Raw genomic sequence first — 12,700 nt, 5'->3', positions numbered from 1 at the left:
TGTTTTCTATGGTGTCTTCTGCCCCTGAGATTCTCTCTTCTGTCTCTTGTATTCTGTTGGTGATGTTTACATCTATGACTCCTGATTTCTTTCCAAGGTTTTGTATCAGCAGGGTTGTCTCTCTTTCTGATTTCATTATTGTTTCTATTTCCATTTTTAGATTCTGGATGGTTTTGCTCATTTCCTTCACCTGTTTGATTGTGTTTTCCTGTAGTTCTTTAAGGGATTTTTGTGTTTCCTCTTTAAGGGCTTCTAGCTCTTTACCTGTATTCTCCTGCATTTCTTTGAGGGTGCTATTTATGTCTTTCTTAAAGTCCTGTATAATCACCATGAGAAGTGATTTTATATCTGAATCTTGCTTTTCTGGTGTGATGGTGTGTCCAGGACTTGCTATGGTGGGAGTATTGGGTTCTGATGATGCCAAGTGACCTTGGTTTGTGGTGTTTATTTTCTTACACTTACCCACACACACACACCATCTGGTTAACTCTAGTGCTACCTGCCCTTGCTAAATCTGACTGGAACCTGTCCTTCCTGTGATCCTGGTTGTGTCAGAATTCCTCAGAGTCAAGCTATCTCTGTGATCCTATGATCCTGGGCTTGTTAGAGCACCTGGAAGTGGGGCTTCCTCTGTGTGTTGTGGGACTGGCTGCGGAGCTTGCGACCAAGGTCTGCTCAGGACACCATCCCAGAGAGACCTGTGTAAATTTTCTTTATGTTACACACAATAGGCTTTTAAAGGCATCAGACTTTTGGGATTATCTTATAGAGAGGAAGGGAACTGCCTGGCTTTGTCATGCTCCTCCAATAATCTATCCCCACTCTGTAGAAAGTGTAGAAAACAGCTTAAAGTCTGCTCTCTCCATTTTAAAAAGTTTTTAAATTTTTTAAAGATTTGTTGGTTTTGATTATATGTATGTGTGTAGGTCTGCATATGGGTATACACATATGCATGGAGGTACTTATGGCAACCAAAAGAGGACATCAGATCCCTGTGGAGCTGGATTTACAGGCAATTAAGATCCACCTGATTTGGGTGCTGGGAACTGAACCCAGGTCCTCTGCAGGAGCAATGTGTGCTGTTAACTACTGAACCATCTCTCCAGCCTTTTAACAAAAGTTTTGTTAGCATATATTAATTAATTATGTATAATAATAGGCTGCGTTATGATATTTCATATGTGAGTGTAATGTACTCTGATTACACTCACTCCTACTACCTGCCCTTGTTCCCTCCTCTCCCTCTGGTCTCCTTCTTCACACTAGTTCTCCTTCTGTGGCCTTGTCACATACACAGGCATGTGCATGCTTGTGTGTGTGTGTGTGTGTGTGAGAGAGAGAGAGAGAGAGAGAGAGAGAGGGAGAGAGAGGGAGAGAGAGGGAGAGAGAGAGGGAGAGAGAGAGAGAGCTAACAAGTTTAGTTAGGTTTGCTTACAAAAGTGTGGGTGAGGAGTTATTGACCAAGCCAGCTCAGTCAGTCCTGGCAGGAGCCAGGATTAAAAAGAAAAAAGACAATTAGACAACATTGTAGCATGACCCCAGACAATTCTGAGGCTGAGGAGGGTTCCCCCCTCCCCAAATCTGTTTTTATACCATTTTAATTACATGCAAGTAATAAGGTCAATTCTAGGTTGAAGATCAAGCAATACAATAAACACAATTCGTCAAGGAGCAAGCAAGGCAACAAACAAAGTCCAGTGATCACTCCCTGGAGTTTCACTGTTTCTAAGGGCTTATCAGGATGACCAAGATATATGAGCCTACTTCCCTGTCCTAGCCCAAAATCAGATTCTCGCCTGAAGCCTACTTCTTTCTTCTAGCCTAGAATTAGATTCCTGCCTGAGCTTACTTCCTTGTCCTGGCCCAATGTCAGATTCCTGCCAAGCAGTCCCAAAAGCTCTCCACAGGTTATTTACATGGGCAGCTTAGCAGTGGATACAGCACCAGGGAAATGTTTCTCCCTCCTCCACCAACTGTTTACTGCCTATAGATCCTCAGGGAGGGATGAAGCCTCCTGAGTTCCTTCCCTCCCTGGGGAAAGCTAGGCTGTCTCTTTTGGAAAAACCAAGCTAATGTCTCTTTCTTGGGACTTCAGGAGAGTAGAGTTGCCCCAATTGGATCTAATGTCAAGCCACGTTTTTGACTGGAAGAGGGTTGCTGCCCAGCCCATGGGATGGGGCAGGGCCCCAAGCAAGATGAGAATCTGGGCCCAGAATATTTCTAGACATGGAATGTCCAGGATTGAACCACAGCACTTGGTGTTCCTTGATATTGTAGAGGAAGAGAAGACAGGCAGGAAATGAATCGAAGAGCGAGGGTGAGGATTAGTGGGGATTTGGCCTGGCATCATCTCTTACCTCCTGGACAGTTAAATGCTAAACCCTTTGGGCATCCTCCATAGAATCCAGACCAAAATGATAACGCATATCCTGAAGGGATTTTCAAGGAACTAATTAAGATAAGACATGTAACAGACAAGACAACCTAGCACCTAACATATCTGTGACCTATAGGAACTCTTATTATTTTATTGGTGTTCTAAAAAGTTTAACTTTGCCCTTTTGGGAATGTGGCCTTGAGGGGGTTTAGAGGAGGTAATGAGATTTTTATTTATGCATTTGCTGCTGCTACTGCTATTTATATTTTCTGCTACTGAAAAGTGAATCTAGGGCTTCAAGTGTGCTAGGCAAGTGATGCACCTCCAAACTATACCCCTGTTTCCTTTTTTTCTTTTTTCTTTTTAATTGACACATGGTCTTTTCTGAGTTGCCCAAGCTGATCTTGAAATTGTAACCCACCCACATGATTCCTAGACTGCTTCACCAGGTAGAATAGATTTACAATCATAAAGCCCTGTCTGGTTATAAGACAGAAGGTCAGGGAAGGGAAGCTAGGGTTTGGATGTGGGGTGGGAAGGTGCAGGGCAGAGAGGAGGAGGCTGTGAGAGACACTTGGGGTGGGAATTAGGAGAGTATGGCATAGATGAGATGAATAGGATTTGGGCAAGCCATGATGCTATTTGGAGAGCCAGGGTAGCTACATACTGAAGAAGTATGGCACCCAGAAGAGAAGTCAAGCTAGGGCCAAAGACTTAAAGTCACCTTTAGAGGGTCAGGAGCTGTGCCACCCATGGTCTCCTTATCAGAAGGTTCACGACAAGCTCTTCCATCTTTACTGTATACTTAAAATTCTCAGGAAGCCAGACACCAGGAAATAATAACCCATGCATTTGATGCAGGCATCCCCCAAGTCCCATATTTGCCTGCATTTGTGTGGTGCTTGTCTCCACAAGGTAAAATTGCCAAGGCAGGCAAAGGAAAATGAGTGTCCAGCTGGGAGCTGGCAGGAGGTGGAGGGCTGCCTGCAGTGAAGCTGTACCAGCTTTGTGCTCTCAAAGCTGTGCTCCTTATTACCCCAGAGCTGGAGCTTCGTGTTACTCCAGGCTTGTTCGTCCCCCTTACCCAAGCCACCCAGGGTGAGGAGAGCCCTTGGGAAGTACACATGCTTTCCTAACCCTCAGAACGGGCCACTCCAGGTAGAATGGGGCTCTTATTAAAGCAGCCCTTGAGGGCTAGTCAGTGCCATTTACCAGACATTTCTAAGCCCACTCCCATTTGGAGTTTTGCCTTTTTTTCCCCTGCTGGTACCTTATAAGGAACATGTAAGCTGTTCACTGATGGCCAGGGTGAGGGAACGAGTAAACAGGCTAGGAGTCCATGCCTGGTTCACAGCAGCACATGTGGGGCTCATTTCCAGGTCAGAATGCCCTGAATGTTTATCTCTGGCTTAATTGGCAAGCAAATTAAGGCAATCGGCATGAGGGATATTTATGTTAAGGAATTAAGACAATTGTTTGTATAATTGTGGGGTCTAAGAAATCCAAACTGTGCAGAGAGACCCAGGGAACTAGAATCGTAAGATAGACTCTCTTGCTTTTTGCGTCCCAACTGATCCCTTCAACTAATGGATGAGGCCCGCCCACTTGATGTAATTAATTCAAAATCTATTAATATTATCTAAGGAATACTTTCACCAGAACATAGAAACTAGCATATGTTCAAATATTGGGGTACCCTCTTCCAGCCAACTTGACATGTAAAGTTAACCATCATCCCTCTGAATATTGACTGAAACTCCATCTCTCTGTAAGCTCTCAAACACATTAACTCTGCTTGGCCATGGGAACCGGGAAGTGGTCCAAGAAACTATGGTTGAGACGTACACCAGATATCACCAAATCCAGTTTGACCAAACGGTAAAACCAGAGGAAACATGTCTGAAACACACACACACACACACACACACACACACACACACACATACACACATGCTTGAGGACTTGTGTTCAATCCCTCAGCAGTACACTTCTCTGTCAAGGCTTTACCTGCCTATGTCTCAGTGCTGGGGAATGAAGACAGGTACATCCCAGAGCTCACTGACCAGCTGGTCTAACTAATAAGTTGGTAAGACCCAGGCCCAATGATAGATATTGTTTCAAAAAATAAGGCAGAAAGTAAATAAGACAGCCTCGTTGGCTTCTAGCTTCCATGCACACAAAGCAATCATTTTATCTATGGAGGAGTTAGTTTGCCTAATACTAATGAGTGGTGTGAACAAATAGGATTTAACTGCCTATAAATAGTAGGCCGTTATTTGAAACTAGATTTGGAAAATGTTGGCCTTGAAAGATTATCAAATAATCAGGGAAATATAAAGTGACCATAGAAAAGCACTAGGTTCCAAAATAGCAGAGAGTCAGAAGTGAAATATCAGGAACAGATGAGAAATGAAGGAGCATTCTAACATAAAAGGAGAAATACCAGAGCATTTATTAAACCCTGTGGGTTTTATTAGGATTTGCTGTTATACTTCCCTCTTGCCCAACATAGAAAAGAGAAGCTCCAACAAACTCCTAATGGCTGACCCAAAGAATCCTCCAATACTGAAAGACTTTCCCCTTGTATACTCATGGCTGTCTAAACGGTAGATTAAATGGCTCACTGCAGCCACTTTGAAGACTGCCTAACAGGACCACTGAGCCACCTGCTGTCGGCTAGATTCTGACCCATAGGCAGCACAGCTGAAGATTGTGGGAAGTGAGCCAAAAACAGCCCTAAAAGAACTCATAGTTAGCATTGCCTGTGCTGACCCACCCAGGAGGCATGAGAAGCAGTATGCAGGCGCCAGGGCCAGGGTCCAGGGTATTGGAGACCAGGCTACTGACACGCATGCAGCAGTCAAGTCTTTGAGTCACCCCAAATCCCACTTTTTCAAGCTGTTAGTATGGAGCCAGCTCTGGCCTGGAGCAGTGCGCAGCACACCTCCTATCATTTTGGCCTAGTTGTTTCCAAGAAAGAGATGGCCACTGATTTGGAATTAGCATCACTTTCAGAGACCAGAACTGTTAAAAATGGCATAGGACGATGCTGATGAAAATATCTCAGCTTATAAAGTGCTTCTTGCTCAAGCACGAGGACCTGTCAGGTGTAGTGATGTAGCCTAAAATCTCACTGCTGCAGAAAGAGACAGGGAGATCTCTGGGGCTTGGTGGCCAACCAGTGTAGCCTAATTGATGAGCCTAAGAACCAAGTAAGAGAACTTGTCTTTCAAAAAAAAAAAACCAAAAACATAAAAAGCTCCTAAGGAATTCTACTCAAGGTTAATCTCTGGCCTCCATGTACATGCATGTGCACACACACACTCACACACAGCACACATAGTACATGTGTCCACACATTCACCCTAGGTGGCATGGGACTCTGAAGGAATGTAAGGAAGGAATGTAAGGTTTGTTAAGCCACCTCCAGGACCCAGAGCCTGCTGTGGCTTTTTGCATTTGCTCACTCACAGATGCTGTTTGTCTCACTGATGTGTGCCTGAGGAAGGGAGGCAACTGGGAGATGCTCAAAGTGGAAACTTGGTTCATTTCAGTTCATCTCCAAGCATCCTTTGAGCCCTTCTGGGAAGAGATGGGGATACATGTGGGGATGCAGGAGGAGATTGCTTTGAGCCAGGATACTAGCCTGGCTAGTTTCTGGACTATATTTCTATAAGGAAAGAAAGGCTGGGTAGGGTGAGACCCGGTCTCAGCAAACTCAGGGCTTATTCCTTCATGTCTTATGACCACTGACAATGGCACTCTATGGTGTTGGACCTGTTTTAAGTCCAAGGCAGTCCAGGGCAGTCCATGCCTGAGGCAGGGGTGTGAAATGTTTCCTCCTATGGCAGTTACTATCTGGTGGGTAAGAGTGGTTCAGGATTCTGGAGCCCACCTTGGAACTTTCTCAAGATCCAATAACTTCTTTCATGGATATCAAAGGCCAACCTACAATTGAATAGGTTAGGAAGAAAACTAGAAGGGTCAAGTTAGGCTTAGAGCCAAAGAAAGTTTTCCATGACCTGGAGGAATAATCAACTCACGGGTATAGAAAACAGTATTGGTGTGAGAGAAGGGTCATGTGGCGAAGGACAGTCTGTGTTGTGTGTGAAGTTAGGGAATTCCTGTCAGCTCTGCAGGAGATTGTAAGCAGAGCAAGATGCAAGATGAAGAAGAGTGGGAAGGAGCTAAGGAAAAAGCTTGGAACTAACCAAGAGCTCCAGTGAAGACCACCTGTGACCATAAATATAGAGTGAGCATGGCCTGGAAGCCATAGGAACGTTCTAGAACATGGGCCAAGCTGAGCTAAAGTTACTGGAAGTGGCGGTGTATAGGGGCCTTGCCTACAAGGACACTGGAAGCCAGGCCCAGCTAAGGAGCAAATGTCAGAGCTGAGAGAAGAAGCCCTGAAGGACTAATACTGGTAAGGAGGGAAGAGTGAACCCAAGGGACATGAACTCAGGTTCCCAAGCTGTCATGGAGTCTAATGTTGCAGGGACTCAGCTCAAAGAGGAAAACCATGAGACAGGTAGGGAGGGGACCAATAGGGCACTGGTGGATCCTGGGAAGGGCATAAAAGCCAGAAGGTACTGTAGGACTTGGACTTTGGACATGCATGGCCTTAGGACAATTTATCTAAACAGACTAGAAGGGCAACAGCCAGCCACCCTCCGTCAGTCTCAACTTCCCCCGGGTGGAATGAAACCTCCAGGGACAGCAGCCTGGGACTCCGTGGCCAAGCTTAAGAAGCCTCTTTGAAAAAGTCTCTTTGCCTGTGTTTTAGGATCGCTGGTGACACAGCCCTCAGCAAAAACATTCATGAATCCGTCAGTGCCCAGATCCGGAAGAATTTTGCAAAGAGCAAATGGAGAGTAAGTCCTTGGTGTGCCTACTTCATGTTTGCCAAATTCTCGGAGAGTTTAAACCACTCTGGGGAAAGTGATTCTCAAGTTTGTGCATTTTGTGTTTCTAAGTGACCCATGGGAATGGGGGGTGGGGATGGAAATCCCAGGGTGTTACTTGATGAGTTTTGCTAATTTTAACTTTTTCTTCTAAACATTGTTTTTATTATTATTTTGTTGTATATGTGTGCCTGCATGTATGTCTATGTCGTAACAGTTTTAAGCTACCATGCAGGCGCTGGGAACAGAACCCAGGTCCTTTGACAGAGCAGCCAGTGCTCTTAACCACCGAGCCAGCTCTCTGGCAGCCTAAATTTAAGTGATTCTTGATTAAAACACAGATAGAATATCACAGTGTAGGAAGAATAAAGTGTGTCCCATCTGTGGCTCAAAGAGAGCAATTGTATGGGATCTTACTTGTTTGCCATCCCTTAAATAGCACAGTTTTCCTGTCTCCCTTATTTTGCGGAGACCTTGAATAATCACCTTTTATTAAAGTGATAAATTAAAAGGACACACAAAACCTAGGCTGAACTCATCAATGTTTCCTGCTTTAAAAAAAAAATGATGAATTTAAACCATTGAGATTTCAAGATCATCTATTGATTGCCTAAAATCTGTATTCTAATTGGCATCAGTAATTAAAAGCTGGCTGGCTTGCTGTGAGCACCAACAGAAACAAAATTAGTTCTATTGAGCCAAGCACAATAGTACATGCCTTTAAGCCTCCCTGCACTCAGAGGAAAGAGAAAGGCTGATCTCTGTGAAACTCACAGACCAGCCTGGCCTACATAGTAAATTCCAGGTCAGCTAGGAATGAACAATAAGACACTGATTCAAAAAGAAAAAATAAAATAAAATAAAAGTCCTTTAACTTACTTTCTTGTCAGCAGTAATGCCATTACTTAGGGCAACCAATTATAGAGCCAGCCCTGGTGGTACAGGCCTGTAATTTTAGGTACTCAGGAAGCTGAGGCAGGAGGATTACAAATTCAAGGCCAGCCTGGGCAGCTTAATAAAAGCCTCATATAATTCAAAAGTAAAAAGAGAGATGGTAGAATATTTGCTTAGTATATTCAGGCCCTAGTACTGCCAGAAATGGAAAGGAGGTATCACTGGGCAGTGCGGATATACACATTTAATTCTAGCATTTGGGAGGCAGAGGCAGAGGCAGAGGCAGAGGCAGAGGCAGAGGCAGAGGCAGAGAGATCTCTATGAGTTCAGGGGCAGCTTGTTCTACAGAGCAAGTTCCAGGACAGCCAGAGCTACACAAAGAAACCCTGTCTCAAAAAGCAAACAAACAAAAACAAGGTACCAATTGCAGAAAAATAGACTCTACTCTATACCACATATTAAGATATAGTATTATATAAGCTTTTGATTCTAAAAGTCCCTTTTTGCAAATTACATAGAATATTGTTGTGAAACTGTTCCAGAAGTTTATGCCAGAAGCAAGTAAAATTTTAACCTCCAAAATGAATTTTGATGGGTAAAAGATTTAAATAAATTTTGCACATTTGAAAAGAACGACAGGAAATTTCTTTCTAAAGTGTTCTGAGAGTATCTGAGATACTTTGCAGTGCTTGTAGTTTCTGGATAAGCGAAAGCAGGCAATCTTGGAGTGTTTTCCAGCTAGCTGAAATAATTTGTTCTCCTCTGTACCTTCTTGACCTTCTCCCTACATTTCAGCAAGCGTTTAACGCCACAGCCGTTGTGAGACATATGCGGAGGCTACAGCTCGGCAGCAGCCTGGACAGTTCAAATGCAAGTGTCTCAAGCAACCTCAGTTTGGCCAGCCAAAAAGATTGTGCGTATGTAGCAAAACCGCAATTCTTCAGCGGGCTTTTGAGATGAGTCCGGGTTGGGCAGGAGAGAGCTGAGCGCTGACGGTTTGCCATGCCACGTTCTAACACATCTAACCCATCTATCCAAATCTACCTTAGAAGATCATCAACATTTCATACCCATACTAGGCGATATCATTTCCATTTGTAGATAGGAAATCCATGCCCCAAGTACCACACAACCAAAGATAAGGCCAGGGCACTTCTTGGTCTGTCTCTTTCCTCTGCTTTGCCTCATTGTTCAGTCACCCTCTGGACTGCATGGTGTGATGGACTGGAGAGCATGGTAGAGCCCTCATGGCCTGGTTGCACTGACTTCTACAGTCTAGGTTTCATTATTGTTGTTGTTGTTTTTATGAGGATGATGGGTATTTGAACTTATTTACACACACCAATCTGGCTTTGCAATAAAAGCCACAGGGATGCTTTTGTATTAGCCTTCACCTTTGCAAAGGATCTAGCATCCTAGAAGGCATACTTACTCGTGTAATTGTCTCCACGCCCCATCTTAATCTCCCACTAGACCTTGCTGATGGTTCCCATCAGCCCCCACTCCCAACCCAACCACTGGGCATCATGCACCTTCTTTGCTGAAGAGCTATCCCATGGTTGAATAAAGTAGCAAACACCAGGGATTCCAGCACTCTGAAGGTGACAGATTCCAAGTTCAAGGCCAGCCTGGCTACACGGTAAAGCCATCTCAGAAATCCAAGCTTAGGATGTCATTTGGTGGTTGAGTACTTACTAGTATGAGACAAAGTTAAGAAGACTCAGGTTTGATTCCCAGCATCATCCTCTTCCCCAAAAGGAGCTAGCCTAATCTTGTTATTCATTCTTCACTCATACATAGTTCTTCAGTTTTCTCAAGGCATCTCCAAGAGCTTCTCTGACACAACTGCACACCTTTGGATCGCTTATACTTGTTAGCCCAGACCCTTCTCATCACCGTTGACCAAAAGAGATACCACATCTGAGTCTTCGTGTCTTTAAAGGGTCATACAATGGCATCCACAGTGGCTCTTACTTTAATACTCTATTTTATGGTTCTCTCAATGTCCAAGTATAATACGTGGTTAGGGGCATACCTTCCAAAGCTGTACAATAGCTGAAGTATACTACAGTGGCTTTGTGAGTCGGTTTTCTGTTAGCGTGACAAAGCACCCGAGAGAGACATCTTACAGGATAACAAGAATTGTTGGCTCACAGTTTCAGTTCTTACTGTCCAGAGTTGCCTTGTGGCAGCCAGGAAAGAGGAAGGCAGAGATCTAGGAGAATGGTATGTCCTGCAGTGACCTACTTCCCTCAGCTAGGTCCTACATCCCAATAGTCAATTCAATTTTTAATTCATCAATGGATTTATCCTCTGATGAATGTAGTGTTTACTCACCATACAACTACAGGCCCAAACTGTCTCACATGAGCCTGTGGGGAGATTTCATGGAAGTCATGAATATCCTTGTTTCAGAGGCCTGTGATACAAGATGCTTCCTGGAATATAAATTTGGACCTGAAAGAGTTACAGATTATTTTTTTTTTTCATTCTAAAGACAACTACTTCATGGAGCTATGTAAGAACTGATCTGTTCTTCTCAGCTGATTCTTTGTCATCCACTGATGCACAGGCATGGTTGAGTGCCTAATCCCAGCACACGGAGTAGAGACAAGCAGGTCCTAGGGCTCGCTGGCCAGCTTAACCAGTTCATTAAACTATCTCAAAAACAAACAGAAAATCAACGTGTAGAGTGGCTGAAGATATCTACCTGAAATTCACCTCTGGCCCCTACACATATGTGTACACATATGTTACCTGCACACTCACAAACATAACACATATATACACAAATTAAAACAATGAAGAAATTAAAGAAATAAACAATCTAATAATGATGCTACATAATCCACACCCATCTTAGTGCCTCCTATATAGATAGTGGTATGCTATCTAGTCTATAGCAAAGAGTATATAGAAAGTGCTCAATACATGGGGCCTCAGATATCATGTGTCATGATGGACATACTACATCGTCTTCAAATATGAAGCAATGATAATTATAAAGAAAAAAGGACCCAAAAGTTGGACCAGAGAATAAAACAATTCAAACACATGGCAGAGATTTTCCTATAGGCTAATGAAAGTTCAGGATCTGGCTGTATAGTACAGGGGTGGAGGGTAGAGGGTAGAGGGCCCACCTAGCAATTAGATACAAGTTTCATCCCTATAGCCCAGCACACTTGAGCCTCTTTCTGGGAAGAGGAGTGTGAATTTAATTCTTGTCTGTTGTCCCTGGCAGGTCTGGCACCTTCCACGCTCTGTAGTTTCCTTTCTTCTTCGTCGGGGGTCACAGGAGTCGGAGCTGAGAGGAGACCCAGGCCCACCACTGTGACAACAGGGCACACCGGAAGCAAGTGACCCGGCTCTGGAGGTGGAACCCAGGGGGCGGGGCCGGGGAAGGAGAAGCCCCTGGCCGGAGCAGCTCCTGCATCAGAAACCCCACCCACCCTGCATGGTGCGCCTGCGTAGGACTGGAAGACAGAAGTTTTTTTATGGCCATATTTTATACTGCAATTCTGATGTGTTCATTTCTCACAAACTGTACTGACTGACTCAAGGGGAGCTGGCGTCACAGGATCTGGTGCTGTATATACGAATCTTGCAAAGCTCTAACTGAATGGACCTTCTTACTCCCCTCCCCCAACTCCACCACTTCCTCTCTCTCAGTGTAGACAGCCGTCTAGGGTGTATTTTTTCATGAAAAAAAAAATCAAGGTTTCAACTGGATTATTTAAATATTGGTAAATGTGCATTAGAATTTTTTTTTTCTTTTGAGATGTGTCTTTTTGATCTCTGTTAGTTACATTTGCCCTTTAATAGTGGTTTTACGTTAACCTTGAAGAGATATTTTCCCCTCCCAGAAGGGTTAAAAGGCATTTTTTACGAATTCTAAGAGGATCAAGAATCTGTGTCCACTGCTAAGAGTGCACGTTACTTGTGTCCCTTCCTTCAGAGGTCACCCCAGCAGCTAAGCTGAGATGGCTTCTCTCTCGGGTGGCTTTTGGCAGGGAACTGGCAGAAAACCTTACAGGCAGCTTCCCCTGAGAACTCCTCCACTCTCAATTCCAGGCTCCACATTACAGGTGAACTGCACTCTAGGAGCAGGACCCCCACAGTGCCAAGATTGAGGAGCCTCCCTCGCTGAAGGGACGGACTGCCATCTTGTTTTTTAAATGAACCATACACAGCCCTCAATTCTTAGGGGGATGATGGATAAAACTCTTCTCAGCTATGCACTTTTAAAACAAATCTCTTTATCTGTTTTAATTTTTTCAATTCATCTCTAATAGTACCTTCAACTGGCCTATGCCACACACTTTCCCCCCAACATTTTTACTGTTCTCTCATGAGCATTACCCAAGAGAGGGGTCAGAAATGGCCTTGAAGAAATAACCTTCTTTTTTAGGTGGAAAGGAGAAACACACCAAGTGAGCCTATCTCAGAGATGGCTGACTCAGGATCACGCTGCTTGGCCTACAAACCTCCCCTTACACCAGAGGAATCTAAAACGAAGGGTACCTGTGGT

General features: G+C 44.1%; 1 protein-coding gene across 5 annotated transcripts in view; it reads left to right on the top strand.

Annotated features, from left to right (window-relative positions):
* Positions 1-12,482, top strand: part of Camk1d (calcium/calmodulin dependent protein kinase ID) — a 509,557-nt gene extending 497,075 nt beyond the window's left edge. For 3 of the 5 annotated variants that reach the window (XM_031358638.1, XM_031358636.1, XM_031358640.1), the window contains 3 exons: positions 7,161-7,248; positions 8,968-9,085; positions 11,414-12,482. In XM_031358638.1, the coding sequence (XP_031214498.1) occupies positions 7,161-7,248; positions 8,968-9,085; positions 11,414-11,532 (325 nt within the window). In that variant the 3' untranslated portion in view covers positions 11,533-12,482. Of the gene's footprint in view, positions 1-7,160; positions 7,249-8,967; positions 9,090-11,413 lie in introns of all 5 variants that reach the window. The other 2 variants (XM_031358637.1, XM_031358639.1) reach the window with 2 other exon arrangements.
* The last annotated feature ends 218 nt before the right edge of the window (positions 12,483-12,700 follow it).

The sequence above is a fragment of the Mastomys coucha genome, unplaced genomic scaffold (genome assembly GCF_008632895.1).
Source record: "Mastomys coucha isolate ucsf_1 unplaced genomic scaffold, UCSF_Mcou_1 pScaffold7, whole genome shotgun sequence".
NCBI lineage: Eukaryota > Metazoa > Chordata > Mammalia > Rodentia > Muridae > Mastomys > Mastomys coucha.
The sequence above is the reverse complement of the archived record's forward strand: the minus strand, read 5'-3'. Positions and strand labels throughout refer to the sequence as shown.